The sequence below is a fragment of the Salvelinus alpinus genome, chromosome 19, assembly GCF_045679555.1.
Source record: "Salvelinus alpinus chromosome 19, SLU_Salpinus.1, whole genome shotgun sequence".
In the NCBI taxonomy this organism is placed as follows: Eukaryota; Metazoa; Chordata; class Actinopteri; order Salmoniformes; family Salmonidae; genus Salvelinus; species Salvelinus alpinus.
This window is the reverse complement of record NC_092104.1, coordinates 42,199,307-42,226,560: the sequence shown is the minus strand read 5'-3', so window position 1 is coordinate 42,226,560 and position 27,254 is coordinate 42,199,307. Positions and strand designations below refer to the sequence as shown.

The following is a 27,254-nucleotide window of genomic DNA, read 5'->3' as shown; positions in this document are numbered from 1 at the left end:
GCCTGCCCAGACCCCGAGCCTGCCTTCCGTCCTGTACCTGCCTGACTCTGACCTGATCACGAACCTCTGCCTGCCCTCGACCTGCCCTTTGCCTGCCCCGTGTTTCTAATAAATCTTCTGAGAACTGTACTATCCGCCTCCCGTGTCTGCATCTGGGTCATATCCTGAGTTGTGACACCACCAGTGACCCTGTGACAGAAAATTCATCTCCTAAACCACTGTCTCATTCCACATTATATGCTCAGTAAATTGTACACCATGAGTGTGTTTGTGTCTCTATAAAGGCCATGTAGCTCAAATATAGCCCAAAATTCGATTCTTGTCACCATTTCACTAAATAGGAGTCACTGCTTTTGAATACTATAACTGATACAGTGGAAGGCTTATTTACCACTCAGCTCAACTGAAAAGAGACAAACGCTCACAGGACCTAATATAAGAAGAGCGAGCAGAGCTTGCTGCTGTATGATTAACCTATGCCAGAAACAAACATCCTCGATGTAGGTAAAGACTGGAATATTCTGACAATACTGTATTACCCAGATCTATAATAAAACAAATACCACTATGATAATTTGGACAATATACAATACATTTTTGAACAATATACAGTTAAACTAACTTAAATGTGAATCCCCTTCACAACCTCTAAATACTAAGATGTGTATATTTATAATCTCTTCCATCTTCCACTTCTAGGAGCTTTATATCACTACAGCACAGACAGAGCAAGAGAAAGAGAGAGAGAGAGAGAATGTGTGTGTAGTTTTATTGAGTGTGTAGTGGAGCCTAGGGGGCTGTAAACCATCAGATTAACTGCCCTGCACGGCTGCACTTCTCTCTTCTGGAGCTGTAAAACAATGAGAGGCTGATTGAGAGTAAATGGACTTCAGTCCTTAGTCTTACTGACAATTAGAGTCACTCACAGGGCCTGAAATGTGTCTTTCTGTCACTTTACAGTACAGTTCATCACTGGGTGTGCTCTCCAACCACGATCTCTGGAAATCCTGGGTATTCTGGAAAAGTTACCGGAATTTTGCAACCCTACTTATAGGGTACCCGCATTTAACCTTATATTTAACAACTGTAACACCCCTGTAGTCAATCCTCAATAACCTTTCTTTCTTTTCATGGAACCTGTCATATTTGGAATCTATTGAGTAAAGTTAAATTCATAGCATTGAAATTCTAAATGGAATCGCAGCACTGTAACAATGTGGCATAAAAATGGTTTTGGGAAAAAAATCTATTGACTTTTCATCATGGCAAGACAGTAGGTCCACGCCTTTTAGAAAGAGAAATACATCTCTGCCAAGGAGTGGGAAGTATTATTATTATTATTACTATTATTATTATATTTCTCACACACCAAGACACGACTCCATGCTGCACAACTATAAGACAGTCTCTCTCTCTCCTCTCTTTCACTCTCTTTCCATATACGTCACATTCCTCTCAACCTGACAAACAACATTTGTATTTAATGTTTTGCAAAAGGTGGTCTAAGATATGCATGTCAGGTACTAAGGCAAGAAAATTACCATGAGTTATTTTAGATTTGTGAGTATTGTTGTGAATTGTTAGATATTAAAGTGACTATGCATAGATAATAAACAGTGAGTAGCAGCGGCGTAAAAACAAATGGGGGGAGGGGGTGGGGTGACAATGTAAATAGTCCGGGTGGCCATCGGATTATTTATTCAGCAGTTTTATGGCTTAGGGGTAGAAGCTGTTAAGGAGCATTTTGGGCCTAGACTTGGCACTCTGGTACCGCTTGCCATGCAGTAGCAGAGAGAACAGTCTATGACTTTGGTGACTGGAGTCTTTGACAATTTTTGTGTTTTCCTCTGACACCGCCTAGTATATAGGTCCTGGATGGCAGGAAGCTTGGCCCCAGTAATGGTCTGAGCCGTACGCACTGCACTCTGTAGCATCTTACGGACAGATGCCGAGCAGTTGCCATACCAGGCGGTGATGTAACCGGTCAGGATGCTCTTAATGGTGCAACTGTAGAACTTTTTGAGGATCTGGGTATCCATGCCAAATCTTTTCAGTCTCCTGAGGGGGGAAAAAGTGTTGTCGTGCCCTCTTCACAACTGTCTTGGTGTGTTTGGACCATGATAGTTCATTGGTGATGTGGACACCAAAGAACTTGAAACTCTAGACCCACTCCATTACAGCCCCGTCGATGTTAATGGAGGCCTGTTCAGCCCGTCTTTTGCTAATATAGATCTTAAGGCTAGTAGGATAGGGATAGGTATTGTAGTGCATGTAGGTTGGGGTCGGGTTCTTTTTGTATTTATTTATTTTATACCAATGTAAAGATCTAAAATTGTGATGATCAAGGAGAGTAGGTGGTGGCAATACACATTTTCAGATGTTGGCTGCCAATAAACCTAAGAAGAAGAAAAACAGCCAGTGTGTGCGAGGAGCTCGCGGGAGAGGACCATAAAGCTCAGTGGAGGAGACCAGGGAGACACATTCCCTGGTTTTCCAGAAATCCTGGTTGGAGGATTATGGATTTCCTGCTTATTCTCTCCTAATTGGCTATTATATGTAGCTAGTAGCTAACGTGAACTAACTCACTTTTGTACATCGCGCTGGTCCGTACAATTTACCTTATTTTAGCGCCCCAAAAACGTAATACTTCCAGATCAACTGTAATATCAATACCATTGTAAAGCACAATTTCTCCCCTCTCCAACAAAATCAATGATGAGGCCTTCATGATGCCAATTTCTGCATGATTCAAGAAGGCAATGAGCTCCATCTGGTATTTCTTTTTAATGGCGGGTGTGGAAGCAAAACCTATTGCGTGATAGTGAGAAGGAGAGATGTGTGGGGAAATGGCTTTTTTCACTCGATCTGTCCCACTTATCACCTTATCGCCTCTAAAATGCAAATAAAACACTATAAAGAGTTTATATAATGTGTCATGACATACTGTACCTATTTGAAGGTTTGTGTCGAATTTGAATCGGGTTTTTAGGGCAGTGCAAAAGTGATCTTCAGAAGTAAACAGCGGCTTTTGAGAGTCATGATAGCGTGCAGTGATGATGCAAAAAATTACTAGGTATCCCCCCTTACCCTGTCCCTTTCTTGTTTTTAAATGGTGAGAGAAGTGCTACACCTGGTGGAGAGAGGCTGTAAGACAGAATTAGTTGCTTTACGCGCGCTGTACGTTACGCCATGACACGTCTCGATGTAACGTACAGCGCCGGAGGGGTCCGTTTTTTCAACTTTTCTCCAATACCATAGAGCCATTACCATGTCAATCAACGCTTGAATAGAAACGTAGTTCACACCCCAGATTTTGATGTCAACACAGTCGCTACAGTCCCATTAGTTTTCATTGCAGCCTTGTTCGAATGTCGCGGTTGCGCACATTTGTACGGAATGGGGTTAGTCACCGTTAGCTGGCTATGAACAAGCACTACTGGCTAATGTTTGCTTGCTAGCCCACTGGCACTGTTTAGCTTTTTTGGCCCAGCTTTGTGTGTGTGTGTTTATGCCTCTCTCTCTGACTGTCTGTGTAAGCATGTCTGTGTGTCCATCTGTCTATTTAGGAGTACCAGATGTGGCTGCAGGAGAGTAGTGGTGGACAACACTGAAGGGCTTCTTCACTGAGCAATGAGCACATGTAAGACATGTACAAGTAAGTATCCCTTATTAGGTACTACTACATGGATAGATAGGAGGCAGAGGTTGCAAGAATAGAGGTAATACTTTGTACTGTATGTTTGTAAGTCATTAGAAGTCATTACTTGGCACTGATTGTTCAACCCAATGACACATTGTGTCACACACTGTGAACAGACCGTGTGTGGAGCATCCTTTCTCCTCATAGGTAGTACTGAAATGAGTTGGACTTGTTGGAGAGATGCTGTCTGGTTCATTGTAGCTCAGTTGGTGAAATGGGAAACAAGAAATAGTTAAAGGAAAATAACTTCTAAATATGAGGTTTACCGGTATTCACCAAGGTTCTCATCTCTCGTTTCATGATGGGCATGAATATATGTGATGGCCCTGACTGGCCCTGAATCTATTCTACCACGCACAGAAATCTGCTCCTTTTATTCTCTGTCCCCAACGCACTAGACAACCAGTTTTGATAGCCTTTAGCCGTACCCTCATCCTACTCCTCCTCTGTTCCTCGGGTGATGTAGAGGTTAACCTAGGCCCTGTGTGTCACCAGGCGCTCTCATTTGTTGACTTCTGTAACCGTAAAAGCCTTGGTTTCATGCATGTTAACATCAGAAGCCTCCTCCCTAAGTTTGTTTTATTCACTGCTTTAGCACACTCCGCCAACCCTGATGTCCTTGCTGTGTCTGAATCCTGGCTTAGGAAGGCCACCAAAAATTCTGAGATTTCAATCCTTAACTACAACATTTTTCATCAAGATAGAACTGCCAACGGGGGAGTAGTTGCAATCTACTGCAGAGATAGCCTGCAAAGTTCTGTCATACTTTCCAGGTCTATGCCCAAACAGTTCGAGCTTCTAATTTAAAAAACGAATCTCTCCAGAAATAAGTCTCTCACTGTTGCCGCCTGTTATCGACCCCCCTCTGCTCCCAGCTGTGCCCTGGACACCATATGTGAATTGATTGCCCCCCATCTATCTTCAGAGTTCGTTCTGTCCGGTGACCTAAACTGGGATATGCTTAACCCCGGCTGTCCTACAATCTAAGCTAGATGCCCTGAATCTCACAAAAATCATCAAGGAATCAACCAGGTACAACCCTAAATCCGTAAACATGGGCACCCTCATAGATATTATCCTGACCAACTTGCCCTCCAAATACACCTCTGCTGTTTTCAATCAAGTTCTCAGCGATCACTGCCTCATTGCCTGCATCCGCTATGGGTCCCCGGTCAAACAACCATCCCTCATCACTGTCAAACGCTCCCTAAAACATTTCTGCGAGCAGGCCTTTCTAATCGACCTGGTCCGGGTATCCTGGAAGGATATTGACCTCATCCCGTCAGTTGAGGATGCCTGGTTGTTCTTTAACTTCTTATGGCTGGGATCCTGTTAACGGGATCGATATGACAAAAGCCAGTGAAAGTGCAGGGCGCCAAATTCAAAACAACAGAAATCTCATAATTAAAATTCCTCAAACATAGAAGTATTTTACACCATTTTAAAGATAAACTTGTTGTTAATCCCACCATAGTGTCCGATTTCAAAAAGGCTTTACGACGAAAGCACACCAAACGATTATGTTAGGTCAGCACCTAGTCACAGAAAAACACATCCATTTTTCCAGCCAAAGAGAGGAGTCACAAAAAGCAGAAATAGAGATAAAAGTTATCACTAACCTTTGATGATCTTCATCAGATGACACTCATAGGACTTCATGTTACACAATACATGTATGTTTTGTTCGATTAAGTTCATATTTACATACAAAAATCTGAGTTTACATTGGCGCTTTACGTTCAGTAGTTCCAAAACATCCAGTGATTTTGCAGAGAGCCACATCAATTTACAGAAATACTCATAATAAACATTGATAAAAGATACAACTATTATGCATGGAAATATAGATACACTTCTCCTTAATGCAACCGCTGTGTCAGATTTCAAAAAAGCTTTACCGAAAAAGCACACCATGTAATAATCTGAGTACAGCGCTCAGACAACAAATTAAGCCATACAGATATCCGCCATGTTGTGGAGTCAACAACGTCAGAAATAGTATTATAAATATTCACTTACCTTTGATGATCTTCATCAGAATGCACTCCCAGGAAACCCAGTTCCACAATAAATGTTTGATTTGTTCGATAAAGTCCATCATTTATGTCCAAATACCTCCTTTTTGTTCGCGCGTTTAGCCCAGTAATCAAAATTCATGAGGCGCGATCACTAGGTGCAGACGAAAAGTCAAAAAGTTCCGTTACAGTCTGTAGAAACATGTCAAACGATGTATAGAATCAATCTTTAGGATGTTTTTAACATAAATCTTCAATAATGTTCCAACCGGAGAATTCCTTTGTCTTCAGAAATGAAATGGAACGCAAGCTAACTATCACGTGGACGCGCGTGGTCAGCTCATGGCACTCTGCCAGACCCCTGACTCAAAGAGCCCTCAAAGAGCCCTCATTTACTCCTTCACAGTAAAAGCATTAAACAAGGTTCTAAAGACTGTTGACATCTAGTGGAAGCCTTAGGAAGTGCAATATGACCAATATCCCACTGTATATTCGATAGGCGATGAGTTGAAAAACTACAAACCTCAGATTTCCAACTTCCTGGTTGGATTTTTTTCTCAGGTTTTTGCCTGCCATATGAGTTCTGTTATACACACAGACATCATTCAAACAGTTTTAGAAACTTCAGAGTGTTTTCTATCCAAATATACGAATAGTTTACTCTGGGCACCGTATTCATCCAAGCTACTCAATACTGCCCCCAGCCATAAGAAGTTAAAAGTAATGTCCTCACCATCTTAAATAAGCATGCCCCTTTCAAAAAATGTATAACTAAGAACAGAAATAGCCCTTGGTTCACTCCAGACCTGACTGCCATTGACCAGCAAAAAAACATGGCGTACTGCACTAGCATCGAATAGTCCACACGATATACAACTTTTCAGGGAAGTCAGGAACCAAAACGCACAGTCAGTTAGGAAAGCAAAGGCTAGCTTTTTCAAACAGAAATGTACATCCTGTAGCTCTAACTCCAAAAAGTTCTGGGACAATGTAAAGTCCATGGAGAAAAAGAGTACCTCCTCCCAGCTGGCCACTGCACTGAGGCTAGGAAACACTGTCACCACCAATAAATCCACGATAATCGCGAATTTCAATAAGCATTTCTCTACGGCTGGCCATGCTTTCCACCTGGCTACCCCAACCCTGGCCAACAGCTCTGCACCCCTCACAGTTACTTGCCCAAGCCTCCCCAGCTTCTCCTTCACCCAAATCCAGATAGCAGATGTTCTGGAAGAGCTGCAAAACCTGGACCTGTACAAATCAGCTGGGCACAACAATCTGGACCCTCTCTTTCTAAAATTATCTGCCGCCATTGTTGCAACCCCTATAACTAGTCTGTTCAACCTCTCTTTCGTTTCGTCCGAGAATCCTAAAGATTGGAAAGCTGCCGCAGTCATCCCCCTCTTCAAAGGGGGTGACACTCTAGACCCAAATAGTTACAGACCTATATCCATCCTGCCCTGCCTTTCTTAAGTCTTCGAAAACCAAGTTAACAAACAATTCACTGAAATTTTGTATCCCACTGCACCTTCTCCACTGTGCAATCCGGTTTCCGAGCTGGTAACGGGTGCACCTCAGCCACGCTCAAGGTACTAAACGATATCATAACCGCCATCGAAAAAACACAGTACTGTCTTCAACGACCTGGCCAAGGCTTTCGACTCTGTCAATCACCGTATTCTTATCGGCAGACTCAACAGCCTTGGTTTCTCAAATTACTGCCTCGTCACGTCCACCAACTACTTCTCAGATAGAGTTCAGTGTGTCAAATTGGAAAGCCTATTGTCCGGACCTCTGGCAGTCTCTATGGAGGTACCAGAGGGTTCAACTCTTGGGCCCTCTTTTCTCTGTATATATCAATGATGTCGCGCTTGCTGCGGGGGATTCCTTGATCCACCTCTACACAGACGACACCATTCTGTATACTTCTGGCCCTTCTTTGGACACTGTTTTAACAAACCTCCAAACGAGCTTCAATGCCATACAACACTCCTTCCGTGGCCTCCAACTGCTCTTAGTAAAACTAAATGCATGCTCTTCAACCGATCACTGCCCACACCCGCCCGCCCGACTAGCATCACTACTCTGGATGGTTCTGACTTAGAATATGTGGACAACTACAAATACCTAGGTGTCTGGCTAGACTGTAAACTCTCCTTCCAGACTCCTATTAAGCATCTCCAATCCAAAATCAAATCTAGAATTGGCTTCCTATTTCGCAACAAAGCCTCCTTCACTCACGCTGCCAAACATACCCTCGTAAAACTGACTATCCTACCGATCCTCGACTTCGGCGATGTCATTTACAAAATAGCCTCCAACACTCTACTCAGCAAACTGGATGCAGTCTATCACAGTGCCATCCGTTTTGTCACCAAAGCCTCATATACCACCCACCACGGAACCCTGTATGCTCTCGTCGGCTGGCCTTCACTACATATACATCGCCAGACTCACTGGCTCCAGGTCATCTATAAGTCTTTGCTAGGTGAAGCTCCGCCTTATCTCAGCTTACTGGTCACCATAACAACACCCACCCGTAGCATGCGCTCCAGCAGGTATATCTCACTGGTCATCCCCAAAGCCAACACCCACTTTGGCCGCCTTTCCTTACAGTTCTCTGCTGCCAATGACTGGAATGAATTGCAAAAATCGCTGAAGTTGGAGACTTATATCTCCCTCACTAACTTTAAGCATCAGCTATCTGAGCAGCTTACCAATCGCTGCAGCTGTACATAGCCCATCTGTAAATAGCCCACCCAACTACCTACCTCATCCCCATATTGTTTTTATTAACTTGTTTGCTCTTTTGCACACCAGTATTTCTACTTGCGCATCATCATCTGCACATCTATCACTTCAGTGTTAATTTGCTAAATTGTAATTACCTCGCTACTATGGCCTATTTATTGCCTTACCTCCTTACTCCATTTGCACACACTGTATATAGATTTTTCTATTGTGTTATTGACTGTACTTTTGTTTATCCTATGTGTAACTCTGTGTTGTTTTTTTGCCGCACTGCTTTGCTTTATCTTGGCCAGGTCGCAGTTGTAAATGACAACTTGTTCTCAACTGGCATACCTGGTTAAATAAAGGTGAAATAAACATTTTATAAAATGTAGCCTACATCATGGAGGGGTTTTTCCGCACCTCCAAAGCATGACTAAAATATAGTAGACCTGCCTACAATACATAGATCAAAAGGGAATGTCAGCTCACTGTCTTGCTCCTGCTTTGGTGATTTGTTTCCAAGTGGTCTCACAAGCCACACCCTTTATCAACGGTCTGGACTAGTTCACTTGATTGCATTTGGCAGGACAAAAATAAAACAGCCTTCATTGAAGGGAGGCTATGCTTGGTTTTTAGTCAAATAAAACGGGAAAAAACATTCGTTTTTTATGTTTTTAAATATGGAGTTACAGGCACCAAAAGCACATTACTCTTGTGTCATGCTCATATATGGCCAGTGTGCATCACAGCTGGATAGGCTGTGTTTCTGCTCTGTCATTCCATAACCAACCGCATTACCGCTAAAACCAGCTTTTGGTTGGTCTTAAATATGCCTACCATGCCTAAAATGTGCACTCTGAATGTTTTTAAGGACACACCTCAAATATTTCCACCTCTCCCAACTGAGCACAAGCAAGCTGATATAAGACAGGTAAATTATCCCATCCTTGAAACAACAGTTTGAAAATAGTAGAGCGCTGGCTTTAACAGGTCGAAATTGCAAACGAACAGGCGTTTGACAACATATTTGAGTCATTTACATTACTATGAAGCGGCAGCCTCGGAGATGGACAGCGCATGGGTACTGAAAGTAGGCTAATTCTAGAAGTCCTAATGAATTTAAACAGTCTTCATTTTAATTAGACTTTACGCTACTAACAACAAGAGGGCTTTGTGTTGGAACTATTTCTTCCTAAAACCAAAGCCTTTGAATAGAAGAAACACAAGTTTGGTTTGAGTTATGCGGTGAGCTATGCATGCCTAGTGTGTTAATATAGCCAGGCAGATGTTTTAATATGCCCATGCACAAATCACAGTTAACACAAATCTACTTCGTCACAACAACATCACGGACCAAAATGTAATACATTTGAAAATGATAGTTTCCGGATTAAAGAAGTTACAAGTGCATATCGGCCTACCTGATGATACGCGGCTGCTGTTTTAAAAACAAATGGCTTTTTCTCAATTTCATTGATGGTCAGATACTTCAGTTGTAACTGGTTCTGTTGACCTACAGTTTTACAGTTGATAGACAACTTTAGCACTGTTCCAAACCTAGACTATCCTCTTTTTTAACAACAGCCTGTATAGAAATCAAAACCTCTCTGGTGTTGCAGCATGCGCTCTTTCGTTGTCCTGCTCTGTTGTAGTATTACAAGATTCTGCTTGTCTCCAGTCATTTAAAATAATGTAGAATTTTCTCGGACTGCAAATAAGATGATTGATTCATGCAGTGCTTTTAATATAATGGGGATCTTTTCACCCCTGCAATTGTCCGCGGTGGAATGTGAATCCACAACCTTCTGGCTACTTTGCCATGCAGGCTAATGCTTACAAAACAAAGATCCGTTTCTAAAACTGCATATCTAAAGGCTCAGGTCTGTCCTAGGAGTGAGGGTAAACAGTAGGCATGTTCTCTGATATCTACTTTATGTTTTTATTATTATTTTGGGTTCAGGAAGGGTAAGGTAAAAATAGATTTTACTGAAGGGAGGGCCATTCATTTTCATTTCAGAGAGGTCTGATTTTCACCAGGTATCCCTCAATATAAATAACGTACAGTCCCTTAGCGATGTTTACAGTATTTGCATGCTACTGCTGCATGACGCATAGCTTTAGATGTTGTTATTTTGGTAGCTGGCACAATTGTACAGTTTATAGGAGTTTCTATAGTGCCTTCTAGTTCTTTCTGTGTGTCAGCGAGTGCACAGTATATTCCTCTCGGGATAGTTTTATGTAATCTCTTTATTATTGCATGCTGTATGTGTATGTCTTAGTATCTTATAACGGGTCCTCGTGATTGAATTGTTCCTTCCTTTTAAGACCACGCAATCATATAAAACATCTTCAAATAGATGAAGCTGGGTCCGCGTGTCTGTGGTGACCAAGTTACAACAATAGGTCTCAACATCACATTCTAACTGGACAGCACTATAGTGGACAGAACCAAAACCAATCAGCACATAAGTACATAGAGGGTGAGGGCTCAGAAGCCAACCACTCAGACGAGCTCCAGCTAGACGTTTTTTCATGGTCCTAGTTCTCCCTGGATTTAGCGATCAACTGTTTTTTCCCCGCCTGTTCTTAGAATCACTAAAGCAGTCATTTTGACTGCTCAGGATTTTTGGGGGGGGTTTAACTTTGCCATTTCTTGAGTCATGCCCTCCTCCAAGCTTGACTTTTCCTAAATAAGTCTGTATAAGTCTGTCGGTGTTAGAATTGTAATATCACAAACAAAACTGGAGTGATGACCAGTTTTAGGAAGGCCTGTTTTTTTTAATGGTTTTCCACATTACCCCTCCTTCTTCCAACAGTTGGACCTGCTCCGCTCCTTCTTCCGACTGTTGAAAGTGCATTTCCTAGCTGATAATCACCCAGGTAATTGCCTCGAAACTAAACCTAAACTATATCGAAACTAATTTCACACATATAACAACAGATTAAATAAATTATGTAAAGTATGATGGCGAGAAAGTGGGAGAATGGGTGAGTTGATGAGGGAGGGGAAGCGAACGATGCATAATTATGTCATCACCAATTGTGAATGAAGAACAGGGGCAGGCCATTCTATTGTATTGATCCATTCTAATTCCAATCTTTAAAAAGTCCACCAAATCAAAGCATGATCAGTCTACTCTCACAGTGAGAGCCTGCGTAATTGTACATGCTGAATAGCTTCCAATTTCTGGGAAAATATCCACATTGGGCAGCAGGTGAGAAAGTGTCAGAGAATGTGAAAGTTACGTGAAAGTTACGGAAATTGTGTCAACTGTTAGGACAAGGGATAACAGCTACACTTACACTGAGTCAAGGGTGCAACTTTCACTGGGGACAGAATGTCCCCCCAACATTCTGAAATTGCATTTCTGCCCCCCCCCCCCCCAGTTTTATTATTGGAATGTGATGCAAAACGAGGCAGCGGTGTGCTTTAGGACCATGCGGACGCCTCCGAGTGGTCGGGTAGGCTGTTTGGAGTGTTTTTCCGACTGGAAAAAATATAAAAAATAAGAATTTATGTCCTACCCACTTCTAAAACCAAAGTTGCGCCCCTGCACTGAGTGCACAAAACATGTTCTTTCCATGACAGATTGACCAGGTGAATCCAGGAGAAAGCTATGATCCCTTATTGATGTCACCTGTTTAATACACTCCAAATAGTCTACATGAAAGGGAGGAGACAGGTTAAAGAAGGATATTTAAGCATTGAGACAATTAAGACATGATTGTGTATGTGTGCCATTCAGATGATGAATGGGCAAGTCAGAAGATTTAAGTGCCTTCGAATCGGTATGGTAGTAGGTTTCCTGTGTGTATTAAGAATGGTCCACCACCCAAAGGACATCCAGCCAACTTGACACAACTGTGAGAAGCATTGGAGTCAACATGGGCCAGCATCCCTGTGGAATGCTTTCGAGTCCATGCTATGACGAATTGAGACAGTTCTGAGGGAAAAAAGGGTATGCAACTCAATATTAAGAAGGTGTTCCTTCAGTGTACACAACCAAATGATTATTTTTGGGATAGCATATATAAAATGTATTAATTACACTGTTAGAATGTTGCAGTCAGACTGACTGCTCATTAGTTTTAAGGGTGGTCCCTCAAAGCCCAGCAGTGCTAGTGTTAAAGCTGCAATATGTAGCTTTTTGGGCGACCTGAACAAATTCACATAGAAATGTGAGTTATAGACCTGTCATTCTCATTGAAAGCAAGTCTAAGAAGCAGTAGATCTGTTCTATGTGCATTATTTATATGCTTCCTGTTCTTAACTTCTGTTTTTGAACCTTTTACTTTCAAACAGCTGAAAATAAAACATTTCCTGTTATTGAAAATATATTTCACAGTGGTTTAGATGGTACAATGATTATCTTGTCACGCCTGCTCCCACTCTCCCTCTCTGGCGCTCGAGGGCGCCAGGCTGCCCTGCATTTCGTACACCCGTCACCATCATTACGCGCAGCAGTGCTCATTGGACTCACCTGGACTCCTTCCCTTTGTTGATTGCCACGTCTATAACTGTCTGCTCCCCCGTTTGCTCCCCATGTTAGCATTAATGTTGTTATGTGTTCATGTCCAGACGCTGTCCTGTCCTATGTCCGTTGGTTATTAAATGTTCACTCCCTGTACCTGCTTCTCGTCTACCAGCGTCGATCCTTAAAGAATGCTGACACCACTAAAAGAAGCATCAGGGAGTTTGGGGTTCTTGTTTTGGTTGGTGACGTCGGGTCCGGGTGCCGTCGCTGAGGGAACCGGGTGTGCCTCAGCTAGCTCGTCGGGCTTCCACGCCTTAGCTGGCTTGAGAGGTCTTCTTGCCTCGCGTCATGCTTCAGCCGGCCCAACAGGCTCCCACGCCTCAGCCGGTTCGTCGGGCTACCACGCCTCAGCCGGATCGTCGGGCTTTCATGCCTCAGCTGGCTCGCCAGGCTCCCACGCCTCTGCCAGTTCGTCTGGCTTCTACGCCCCCAGCCGGCTTTTCCAGCGCCCATGCCTCGACCGGCCCGTCAGTCTCGCCTAGGTGGGACACCAGGTGGTGTCCCTAGAGGGGGTACTGTCAAGCCTGCTCCCGCTCTCCCTCTCTGGTGCTCGAGGGCGCCAGGCTGCCCTTAATTACGCACACCTGTCACCATCATTACGCGCAGCAGCGCTCATTGGACTCACCTGGACTCCTTCCCTTTGTTGATTGCCCCGTCTATAACTGTCTGCTCCCCCGTTTGCTCCCCAGGTCAGCATTAATGTCGTTATGTGTTCATGTCCAGACGCTGTCCTGTCCTGTGTCCGTTGCTATTAAATGTTCACTCCCTGTACCTGCTTCTCATCTCTACCAGCGTCAAGCCTTACACCTCTACACTATAGATTGCTTGTTTTGTCACATAAACTGAAATTAGGCAAACTATTAGAATTTTAAATTAGTTTGGGAGAACTCATAATTGTCATTTTGGGTGTGGCCTTAAAAATTTGACAACGTGACAATTATCAAAAAAATGGTTGGGAGGCAAGCATATTTATTTTTCATTGTGACAATCAATTAGTGGGCGCAGCCAATACACTTGACAAGATAGAGGTTTGTTGAGAATGGAATGTATATGTTTTTGAATAACATTCTTAGAACGTTCTCTGAACGTTACTAACGTTTTCTTGTGTTTTTTATGGAAAGTTTTCTTAATGTCCTCGAACAATTTGAAAACATGACTTTAAATAGAACCATGAGGAAACCTGTAGGAAACGTTATGCTTGAGTACTGAAATGGAGACCAAAATTGAAATGAAATGTAATCATGTTTGAACTTTTAGGAAATGTTCTGTTAAAGTAAAAAATACCAAGAAAACACAATGTTTGTCAAGTTCCTTAAATGTGCTGAGAATGTTCCAAAGCCAAGCAATTATCCTGCACCGTTCCCAGAAAGGTGTGCAACGGTTGTATCCAGAATAACCATACGACAACCATGCTTTCACCAAGCTCTAACAAACATAGTTCTCAGAATGTTATGTGCTCGCTCTCCCTCTCCCTCTCCCTCTCCCTCTCCCTCTCCCTCTCCCTCTCCCTCTCCCTCTGAAGTCAGTGTGAAATTTAAGATGGAGAAAAGCTAAGGAAGGCAATGGCAAATCCTGGCTAGAGCTCCCAAAACCCACTCATCTCTCTCAGAAGAATTAGTTCCATCACATCAAGAGGAGGAAAATGAGGGATGGGAGGGGGAGAAGGGGTGGGTAGAGATGAGGAAGAATGGGAGAAGAGAGAATGGATGTAAAGGGACAGAAGGGGGAGGGGAGAATGGAGAAGGGAGAGAAGGAGAGGGGAAGGAAGGATAGAAATGGAGCGAGAAAAGGAAGTGCGCAGAGGACAGAGGGGGCGAGGTGAGGGGGAGGAAAGGGTCGGGAGAGAAAAGGAAGATGAGAGAAGGGGAAAGAAGAGGCGGGGGAAATAGAGAAGAAAAAGGAGATTAACGGGGAACAGGATGGTGAAATGTTGAATAAAGGGGATTTGAATCACATAAAAGATGGCCTTGGAGAGGTTCCCTGGAGGAGAGAGGGAAGAGGAGGGGAAGAGAGGAGAGGAGGGAGGATGGGCGGGGGAGAGGATGGTAAAAGGCAGAGGAGGCAGACAGGGATAGATAGGAGACTCATTTTTCAGCAACTGCAGCTCCACACTTACGAGGTGATAGAAGAAGAGATGTATCAAAAATACAACACGAAGGTGAATAGTATTGTTTATAGCATGTCGGCTATGGCATAACACCAACTGTCATGGGAGTCGGTTAAAGCATAAACCCATCTAGCAGCCAGGATAGAATATATAGCAGGTACTTTCATAACAAAACTCATTTTTAATCCTTTATTTTTCACTGTATTCTCCCAATTCTCTGTCTCTCTCTTACACCCCCACATACAGACACATACATGCACGCACACACACACACAACAGACATACCACAGGAGGTTGGTGGCCCTTTAATTGGAGAGGACGTGCTCGAGGTATTGGCTGGAGTGGAATAAGTGGAATGGTATCAAATACATCAAACACATGGTTTCCATGTGTTTGATGCCATTCAATTCACTCTGTTCCAGTCACTATTATGAGCTGTCCTCCCCTCAGCAGCCTCCACTGACACATACAGTGCCATGGATGTTATGACTTTTAACGGCATGGTTGGATTGGCCATCTGGCAATTCTGGCAAATGCCAGATGGGCTGGATAGGTTTTTAGTTGGGTGGGCTGGTCAAAATTGAGACACACACCAAAAAAGTTTTTTTATATAAAAATAGTACAATGAAAAAGTTATTTTAACGATATTTCACAATTTCCCTGTTATACTAATCTATAATGAGCCTTTGGATGATCAGTGGGTCGGCCTGGTTTTCTGATAGGCTGAGGTCCCGCAAAATGTGCACCGGCCATTGCAAAGGCATAGGCCTAATAGGTCTCATGGGTAGTAGCAAAACTTTTGGGGGGACATTACAATAACTGTTGGATGAATACATGGCTATTATCAGTGGGTATTATATTTAGAGTTAGATATCTAGTTAATGTGTTTTGAGTTTCCAATTTCTCAGGTGTTGAAGCCCAAACGAATTAACCTATGATATTAGTTATTGCACAAACATTTGTATGTAATTCAACTCCATTGAACAAAACAAAAAATCTGAACATTTTGGAGTCCTGCTTTGACAGTAAAATATAGCAACTATAGTCTAATTGTCAAGCTGAAATTCATGACAATCACTGGATTAGGTTGAATCATTCATTCCTGTGTTAGATGAAACAACTTATTTATTGAATACCCCAGTAATCTATGTATCATACTTCTTAATACAGCACTGTGAATGACTTTGTAAGATGATTACTCATGATATGGGTCCGACCAAATCATGGGCTGGTACCACCCACTGTAAAAGTTAGTGGCACCAGTGACACTGGGGAAAATGAGTTGGCACAGTGATGTGGGCTGGTGTAGATGAAATGCCAGGGCCGAATTATTATCCCAGTCCGCCCCTAGGTAACAGTAATTATGTTGACAAGGTGAGAAACGGCTTAGTGGGAAAACACACCTTAATCATCAGCTGACGATGGCGCCGGGGGGATGGCTGCCATCTTATCGGCTCTTAACCAACCATGCTATTTTGTGTGTTTTTTCACGTTGTTCGTAATTTGTTTTGTCCATAATGTTTCTGCTACCGTCTCTTATGACCGAAAAGAGCTTCTGGACATCAGAACTGCGATTACTCACCTCAAATTGGACGAAAAGTTTTTGTTCAATGAGTCGGACTGGAGGGATATACTACAGACACCCGACCAGGCCCAGATCCCCGTCATTAGCTGTAGAAGAAAACTGAGATTTTGTGGAAAAAGATCAGGGTGCCTTGTGAGGATCAGGTGACAAGTGGCTCATATGCGTTTGCCTTCCATCCTGCTAGCTAACGTTCAATCGCTGGAAAATAAATTGGACGAACTGAAAGCACGTACAGTATATCCTACCAATGGGACATTAAAAACTGTAATATCTTATGTTTCACCAAGTCGTGGCTAAATGACGACATTAAGAACATACAGCTGGCGGGTTATACACTCTATCGGTAGTCTAACAGCAGCCTCTGGGAAGACATGGGGCGGGGGGGCCTATGCATATATGTAAACAACAGCTGGTGCACGATATCTAAGGAAGTCTCGAGGTTTTGCTCACCTGAGGTAGAGTATCTCATGATAAGCTGTAGACCACACTATCTACCTAGAGAGTTTTCATCTGTATTTTTCGTAGCTGTCTACATACCACCACAGACCGATGCTGTCACTAAAACCGCACTCAATGAGCTGTGTACCGCTATAAGCAAACAGGAAAACGCTCATCCAGAGGTGGCACTCCTGGTGGCCGGGGACTTTAATGCAGGGAAACTTAAATCAGTTTTACCTCATTTCTCATTTCTAATGTTAATTGTGCAACCAGAGGGAAAAACATTTCAGACCACCTTTACTCCACACACATAGATGGATACAAAGCAGGAAGCACCAGTGACTAGGTCTATAAAAAAGTGGTCAGATGAAGCAGATGCTAAACTACAGGACTGTTTTGCTAGCACAGACTGGAATATGTTCCGGGATTCTTCCAAATGGCATTGAGGAGTACACCACATCAGTCATTGGCTTCATCAATAAGTGCATCGAGGACGCCGTCCCCACAGTGACTGTACGTACATACCCCAACCAGAAGCCATGGATTACAGGCAACATTCATACTGAGCTAAAGGGTGGAGCTGCCGCTTTCAAGGAGCGGGACTCTAACCTGGAAGCTTATAAGAAATCCTGCTATGCCCTCCGACGAACCATCAAACAGGCAAAGCGGCAATACAGGACTAAGATCGAATCGTACTACACCGGCTCCGACGCTCGTCGGATGTGGCAGGGCTTTCAAACTTTTACAGACTACAAAGGGAAGCACAGCCGAGTGCTGCCCAGTGACATGAGCCTACCAGACGAGCTAAATAACTTCTAGACCTTTAAACAGGTCAACATTCCCAAGGCCGCAGGGCCAGACGGAATACCAGGATGTGAACTCCGAGCATGCGCTGACCAACTGGCAAGTGTCTTCACTGACATTTTCAACCTCTCCCTGTCTGAATCTGTAATACCAACATGTTTCAAGCAGACCATCATAGTCCCTGTGCCCAAGAACACTAAGGTAACCTGCCTAAATGACTACCGACCAGTAGCACTCACGTCTGTAGCCATGAAATGCTTTGAAAGGCTAGTCATCAACACCATTATCCCAGAAACCCTACACCCACTCAAATTAGCAAACCGCACCAACAGATCCACAGATGATGCAATCTCTATTGCACTCCACACTGCCCTTTCACACCTGGACAAAAGGAACACCTTTGTGAGAATGCTATTCATTGACTACAGCTCAGCGTTCAACACCATAGTGCCCTCAAAGCTCATCACTAAGCTAAGGACCCTGGGACTAAACACCTCCCTCTGAAACTGGATCCTGGACTTCCTGACAGGCCGCCCCCAGGTGGCAAGGGTAGGTAACAACACATCTGCCACGCTGATCCTCAACACGGGAGCCCCTCAGGGGTGCGTGCTCAGCCCCCTCCTGTACTCCCTGTTCACTCGGCACAGCCAGGCACGACTCCAACACCATCATTAAGTTTGCAGACAACACAACAGTGGTAGGCCTGATCACCGACAACGACGAGACAGCCTATAGGGAGGAGGTCAGAGACCTGACCGTGTGGTGCAACGACAACAACCTCTCCCTCAACGTCATCAAGACAAAGGACATGATTTTGGACTACAGGGAAAGGAGGGCCGAGCACGCCCCCATTCTCATCGACGGGGTTGTAGTGGAGCAGGTTGAGAGCTTCAAGTTCCTTGGCGTCCACATCACCAACAAACTAACGTGGTCCAAGCACACCAAGACAGTCATGAAGAGGGTCACGATAAAACCTATTCCCCCTCAGGAGACTGAAAAGATTTGGCATGGGTCCTCAGATCCTCAAAAGGTTCTACAGCTGCACCCTTGATAGCATCCTGACTGGTTGCATCACTGCCTGGTATTGCAATTGCTCAGCCTCCGACCGCAAGGCACTACAGAGGGTAGTGTATACGGCCCAGTACATCACTGGGGCCAAGCTTCCTGCCATCCAGGACCAATATACTAGACGGTGTCAGAGGAAGGCCCAAAAAATAGTCAAATCAAATGGCCACCCGGACTATTTACATTGACATCCCCCCACACTGCTTCTACTCGCTGTTAATTATCTATGCATAGTCACTTTATCCCTATATACATGTGCAAATTACCTCGACTAACCTGTACCCTGTACGTTGACTCGGTACTAGTACCCCCTGTATATAGCCTAATTATTGTTATTTTATTGTGTTACTTTTTATATTATTTTTTACTTTTCTGCATTGTTGGGGGCTTGTAACTAAGCATTTCACATTAAAGTCTCCGCCTGTTGTATTCGGCGCATGTGACAAATACAATTTGATTTGATTTAGTACACACACACACACACACACACACACACACACACACACACACACACACACACACACACACACACACACACACACACACACACACACACACACACACACACACACACACACACACACACACACACACACAGAGAGAGAGAGAATACAAAGCTTTTAAAACAAACAACAAACAAAGAAGATCATCAAACAGTTTATCTAATATCACACACCCAAATTAACAACGTCCTATGGTTATTTTGCATACAACCTTCCCACAACTTTCTGTGAATGGTGCAGGACAGTTGCTTGGCTTTGGAACATTCTCAGCAAGAAAATAATGTTTTTTTGTCAAGTTCCTTAAATTTTAAGGAATTTGACAAAAATGTGCTTTTACGGAACTATATAAAAATATATTTTCTTGGTATTTCATTTTTTTAACAGAACATTTCCTAAAAGTTCAAACATGGTTACATTTCATTTCTATTTTGTTCTAGGTACGTTCTCCAGCTGGTTTGACATTGGTAATGTTCTCAAATAGTTCAGAAAACATTAAGAAACAACGTTCTTCTGTGGCAATTTCAGTATTTCAGCATAACGTTTCCTACAGGTTTAAACATGGTTAAATTTCATTTCAATTTTGTTCTAGGAACGTTCTCCAGCTGGTTTGACATTGGTAATGTTCTCAAATAGTTCAGAAAACATTAAGAAACACATTTCTTCTTTGGGAATTTCAGTATTTCAGCATAACGTTTCCTACAGGTTCTTTATGGTTCTATTTAAAGTAATGTTCTTAAATCGTTCAGAGAACATTAATGAGTGCCTGTCTCCTTTGAAATGGGGTCTCTTTGAATAGACTACAATGAACAGCTTTATATGCTTACAAAAACATGATATGCTAGCTCCATCCATCCTGGCTGCGAAGTGGACTAATTCCATGGATAGAGAACAGAAGATCATAGGTTTGAATCTCACTGATGCCATGCCACAATAGAAAACAAACGTGTTTGCATGGTTAATGCCTAAGGACATGAATTTCCATTTGTCATATCTGTGCTTGGAGTTTTAAAAAAGTTACGCCAAAATAAGCTACAAGTGTTATTACAAGTCTTATATAAACATTCAGAGGAAGCTATTCAAAAACCTCTAAATAACCTCATTTCTGTTCGTACAGCTTTTATAAAACCTCCCAGGAAAACTTAAGGAACCACAGTAAAACATTCTCAGAACCTCCCTGCAAACTAAAAACTTCCAAGGAATCACATGTGGTAGGTGGGAAGTGTCCTACACACAAGTCCTTTAAATTGTGCATTTGCATACACACGAACACATACAGTGTTTTCATTTTTGAAGGTCGGGCACAGTGTGAGACACACTCACAGACAAACAAACACACACAAGTCCACAAGCATTCCATCAGATCTGCTAGCCTGTCTACAGCACCTCCATTCCCTCACCATGTGTGTGCGACGGTGAACCTCCTCTGTTTGTGGTTGTTGTTGTTGATCATCATGCGGCGGAGCAGGCGAGGGGAGTTCCGGGGGGAGAGGCGGGGGGAGATGGAGGAGGGCGAGCGGCGGTGGCCCCGGGTCCTCTCCGGCTGCAGCAGGTTCTCTCTCAGGATCTTCACCAGGTCCTCGTTCAGACCGATATGTTTGGCCATGGGGGGCACTGCCAGGGTGTCCACCCCTACGCCAACTGCCACCCCAACCCCCATGCCAGCCTGCTGGGCCATGCCCAACCTGGGTATACCACCACCACCACCAGAAACAGTCGAATGACTGTATACGCCAGTCAGTCAACCAGGAGGACCGTATGCGACAGTGACAGTCTGGAACAGCTAGTGACCGTCCACAGCAGTCCGCTAAGATGTCTGCAGTTAAACAACGTGCCAAATCTCCAATCCAAAACCCCACGGGAGAGGCATTGGAAACTCTCTACTCTAGTCCTCTTTTCTTCTTTTTTTTTACTGAACAAAGAATTCAGAATTCACCCCAAAAAGAAAAATAGAAAATGAAAGAATACTCTTGTTTTCCTTCCGTCTCTCTCTTTCTCCAGCTGATGGATGCGTATGTTCAGGTCTGTTCTTCTGCTGGAGAGGACTGAGAGCTGTTGCTGTGAAGGTGTGACAGAGAGAGAGAAGGGATGGAGCGAAGGAGGAGAGTGAACGGGGGTTCCGTCTTTCCCAGCTCTTTAATGTACTGTTACCCAGCCAGGCACGGCACAGCCATGTAAGCCAGTGAGGTGCAACCTAGTCCAATGCAGCCCAGTCCGGTCATGCACAGCAAAGCTCTGTAGAACAGTTAAGCCCAGGATAATGCAGACCTATTCCAGTGCAGTAACCCAGTCCAGTTTGGTGTTGTGCAGTCATGCCGCAGTCCAGCATTGTAAGCCAGTACAGTAGAGTCCAGTGCAACAGCCCAGTCCAGCGTAGCCCTACCCTGCCTCTCCTCTGGTGCCTAGCAGAGCCTAGTGTAGACTGCAGGCTGTCTGTGTGCTAATGATCCTCTGAAGCAACGCTGAGCGTCAGAGCCCAGTACAGCACTGCCACAGTTATAGCTCCCCTCTAATCCACGCTATGGTTGCCTAGGATATTCGGCTCCGACACAGCGGGAGGATGTGTATGTGAATGTGTGTGTGAGACAAAGAGTAGGCTATACGTAACGATCAGAACAAGGTTGTGTGTGTGTTGGAGAGTGTGTGACAGGGTAAGGCTGTGTGTGGACAGTATGCATATGTATGGGTACAGTATATGCACATGAGTGAAAATGCATCCTTGTGTGTGTGTGTGTGTGTGTGTGTGTGTGTGTGTGTGTGTGTGTGTGTGTGTGTGTGTGTGTGTGTGTGTGTGTGTGTGTGTGTGTGTGTGTGTGTGTGTGTGTGTGTGTGTGTGTGTGTGTGTGTGTGTGTGTGTGTGTGTGTGTGTGTGTGTGTGTGTGTAAACAGAGAAATGAGAGTGAAGGGCGTAGGTTACTCCTGGATCACTTGTCAGGTGGTGCAGCAGACAGCACTAAAAGCACACATTAGTTATTGAGTAACATTCAGCCCACTAGAAGCAGGACACACATTAGTTATTGAGTAACCCTCAGCCCACTAGAAGCAGGACACACATTAGTTATTGAGTAACCCTCAGCCCACTAGAAGCAGGACGCACATTAGTTATTGAGTAACCCTCAGCCCACTAGAAGCAGGACACACATTAGTTATTGAGTAACCCTCAGCCCACTAGAAGCAGGACACACATTAGTTATTGAGTAACCCTCAGCCCACTAGAAGCAGGACGCACATTAGTTATTGAGTAACCCTCAGCCCACTAGAAGCAGGACACACATTAGTTATTGAGTAACCCTCAGCCCACTAGAAGCAGGACTCATATTAGTTATTGAGTAACCCTCAGCCCACTAGAAGCAGGACACACATTAGTTATTGAGTAACCCTCAGCCCACTAGAAGCAGGACACACATTAGTTATTGAGTAACCCTCAGCCCACTAGAAGCAGGACACACATTAGTTATTGAGTAACCCTCAGCCCACTAGAAGCAGGACAAGACATTAGTTATTGAGTAACCCTCAGCCCACTAGAAGCAGGACACACATTAGTTATTGAGTAACCCTCAGCCCACTAGAAGCAGGACACACATTAGTTATTGAGTAACCCTCAGCCCACTAGAAGCAGGACGCATATTAGTTATTGAGTAACCCTCAGCCCACTAGAAGCAGGACACACATTAGTTATTGAGTAACCCTCAGCCCACTAGAAGCAGGACACACATTAGTTATTGAGTAACCCTCAGCCCACTAGAAGCAGGACGCACATTAGTTATTGAGTAACCCTCAGCCCACTAGAAGCAGGACACACATTAGTTATTGAGTAACCCTCAGCCCACTAGAAGCAGGACAAGACATTAGTTATTGAGTAACCCTCAGCCCACTAGAAGCAGGACACACATTATTTATTGAGTAACCCTCAGCCCACTAGAAGCAGGACGCACATTAGTTATTGAGTAACCCTCAGCCCACTAGAAGCAGGACGCACATTAGTTATTGAGTAACCCTCAGCCCACTAGAAGCAGGACGCACATTAGTTATTGAGTAACCCTCAGCCCACTAGAAACAGGACACACATTAGTTATTGAGTAACCCTCAGCCCACTAGAAGCAGGACAAGACATTAGTTATTGAGTAACCCTCAGCCCACTAGAAGCAGGACACACATTAGTTACTGAGTAACCCTCAGCCCACTAGAAGCAGGACACACATTAGTTATTGAGTAACCCTCAGCCCACTAGAAGCAGGACACACATTAGTTATTGAGTAACCCTCAGCCCACTAGAAGCAGGACACACATTAGTTATTGAGTAACCCTCAGCCCACTAGAAGCAGGACACACATTAGTTATTGAGTAACCCTCAGCCCACTAGAAGCAGGACAAGACATTAGTTATTGAGTAACCCTCAGCCCACTAGAAGCAGGACACACATTAGTTACTGAGTAACCCTCAGCCCACTAGAAGCAGGACACACATTAGTTATTGAGTAACCCTCAGCCCACTAGAAGCAGGACACACATTAGTTATTGAATAACCCTCAGCCCACTAGAAGCAGGACACACATTAGTTATTGAGTAACCCTCAGCCCACTAGAAGCAGGACACACATTAGTTATTGAGTAACCCTCAGCCTACTAGAAGCAGGACACACATTAGTTATTGAGTAACCCTCAGCCCACTAGAAGCAGGACACACATTAGTTATTGAGTAACCCTCAGCCCACTAGAAGCAGGACACACATTAGTTATTGAGTAACCCTCAGCCCACTAGAAGCAGGACACACATTAGTTATTGAGTAACCCTCAGCCCACTAGAAGCAGGACACACATTAGTTATTGAGTAACCCTCAGCCCACTAGAAGCAGGACACACATTAGTTATTGAGTAACCCTCAGCCCACTAGAAGCAGGACACACATTAGTTATTGAGTAACCCTCAGCCCACTAGAAGCAGGACACACATTAGTTACTGAGTAAACCTCAGCCCACTAGAAGCAGGACAAGACATTAGTTATTGAGTAACCCTCAGCCCACTAGAAGCAGTACACACATTAGTTATTGAGTAACCCTCAGCCCACTAGAAGCAGGACACACATTAGTTATTGAGTAACCCTCAGCCCACTAGAAGCAGGACACACATTAGTTACTGAGTAACCCTCAGCCCACTAGAAGCAGGACAAGACATTAGTTATTGAGTAACCCTCAGCCCACTAGAAGCAGGACAAGACATTAGTTATTGAGTAACCCTCAGCCCACTAGAAGCAGGACACACATTAGTTACTGAGTAACCCTCAGCCCACTAGAAGCAGGACACACATTAGTTATTGAGTAACCCTCAGCCCACTAGAAGCAGGACACACATTAGTTATTGAGTAACCCTCAGCCCACTAGAAGCAGGACACAGCAGGACACACATTAGTTATTGAGTAACCCTCAGCCCACTAGAAGCAGGACACACATTAGTTACTGAGTAAACCTCAGCCCACTAGAAGCAGGACACACATTAGTTATTGAGTAACCCTCAGCCCACTAGAAGCAGGACACACATTAGTTACTGAGTAACCCTCAGCCCACTAGAAGCAGGACACACATTAGTTACTGAGTAAACCTCAGCCCACTAGAAGCAGGACACACATTAGTTACTGAGTAAACCTCAGCCCACTAGAAGCAGGACACACATTAGTTACTGAGTAAACCTCAGCCCAGTAGAAGCAGGACGCACATTAGTGGATCAGGACAGGGTACGGCCGTGTTGCTTGGAATGTTGTGTGTGTGTGTGTGTGTGTGTGTGTGTGTGTGTGTGTGTGTGTGTGTGTGTGTGTGTGTGTGTGTGTGTGTGTGTGTGTGTGTGTGTGTGTGTGTGTGTGTGTGTGTGTCCAACGTGGCTGTGCCAGTCACTCCAAATGGAACCGTTACCCTTACACTTAACATGCCATGTTGATAGGTGCTTCACCAGGTGGATGTGTAATAATGAATATGATTTCATCTGCCCTAACCTTTGACAAAGGGGAGAAGAAAAGGAGAGGAATCCTATTCAGACTTGAGATGCACCCTTGTACTGCGCCGCTCACCATTAAAGGGGAGCTGATGTCATCTCATCTAGTTCGTAGAAAAAAGCCATCCCCCTTCCCTACATCTCTCATCTCTCACTTCTGTTGTTTAGATAATGTGATCAGTCTGACACTCTCTCCTTCTATCCCTCAAATCGCTCCATTAATGTTTTTTTTCCTTCCCTTACCTCCGTGACTTTTATCTCTGATATTCAGGCATTTTGACTGCCTAGCGATCAAGCAATGTCATTTTCAAATAGCGGCCATTGAACATGTGAAGCTCTAATGGTGTTAAACTGTATAATGTATACCTTAGACATCACAGTATCTAGTGAAAAAGGAAGGCTCCTTTTTCCCGCTGATCAACATGTGTAGCCTACTTGGATATCTAGCGATGGTTCAAAGCGATCAGCTGTTCATACGTTCTTCCATTGTGTTCTTCCATACTTCTGTAGAAGCAGTTCACCATCCATTGAGAGTGGAGAGACCATTATTGGTGAGACTAAGGACTGAAGAGGCCAGGATATAAATCCATTTAGCTGACCCCATCTCTACCCAGCCATATTGAGCTTGACCCCTCTGTTGTCCACAAGCCATTCTGTAAGGGCAGGCCCGTATCTAGTCTACTGATAACAGAGTAAAGCCTCAGAGCAGGAACACGGGCATTTACAAAGTCATACAGCAACCACTTCGACCTGGGGAAGAAGAGACAAAAGCTATAGCTGGATTCATCTTTAATCTTGCGACTGAAACTAGATGCCGTGAGAATCATGAGTATACTAATGTCTTGTGAGAAGAAGAAGAAAAAGAATATCTGCACCCTTTAGATGCTCAAAGCGTTTCATGCAGCATCTTTTCAACTACATCTCTTGGAGCATCTACTGTACACACACAGTATGCCCCCTCTGATCTGCCTCCTCACTGGGTACTTACAGCGGGTAAGCAGCCTCCTCACGTCCATCCTCCTCTTACAGGCTATTTACAGAGAGAAAGGACTCGGGGAAAGGCAGATGAACTCAGAATGTCACAGGAAATTACAGTCACTTTCAGTCCAGAGCACCTGTGGCGCATCACCGACTGAGTTTTATGCAGACAAGGGCAGTTCATGATAAAAGTCAGAATTAGCAAGGCAGTATAGACGACATATAGGAGTTCAATTATGAAAGCAGACTGAAATGTTAAAACGTCGTGTGTAGTCAGTACTGTACACTTATCCTCTGTCTCCATCTCCTCCTCCTCCTTCTAATTATGATAACCCCATAATCATCACTATCATCAACATCATTGTCCTCAGCATAGCAACCATTATCATAACCATCGTCACCATCCATCCGCCATCATAATCATCACCATCGTCATCATCATTGTCACCATCGCCATCATCACCTTCATCATCATCATCTTCCTCAGCACTGTAACTCAGGTTTGCAGATGCCTGTGAGAGTCTTTACAGGCACCACCTTTGGGCCAAACAGTGTCAATACAACAGACCAACAGAAATCACAACTGGGAAAGTGTTTTAATGCTACAGTAGGGGAGACCGGGAGCAATTGTAACATTTTCAATTTCTCCAACAGAAACAAGATAGAGTGATTAAACTCACACAGTATTGCCCATTTAGGTTCTCTCCCTGCTTGAAAAGTTACAGCCAAATATCTCACTATTTTTCTTATTACCGTCCTGGGCATTATTGTCCAAGAATTCAAACTAGCATCATTTTATGTTGGCTAAACA

General features: G+C 43.9%; 1 protein-coding gene across 2 annotated transcripts in view; it reads right to left on the bottom strand.

The window, feature by feature from the left end:
- Window positions 1–27,254, bottom strand: part of LOC139545636 (3',5'-cyclic-AMP phosphodiesterase 4D-like) — a 282,467-nt gene that overhangs the window by 174,131 nt on the left and 81,082 nt on the right. Inside the window, exon 1 of one of the 2 annotated variants that reach the window (XM_071353611.1) lies at window positions 20,883–22,121. The exons of the other annotated variant lie outside the window; for it this stretch is intronic. Coding sequence (XP_071209712.1) covers window positions 20,883–21,160 — 278 coding nt within the window. The 5' untranslated portion in view covers window positions 21,161–22,121. Of the gene's footprint in view, window positions 1–20,882; window positions 22,122–27,254 lie in introns of those variants that run through there. 2 annotated transcript variants of the gene reach the window in all.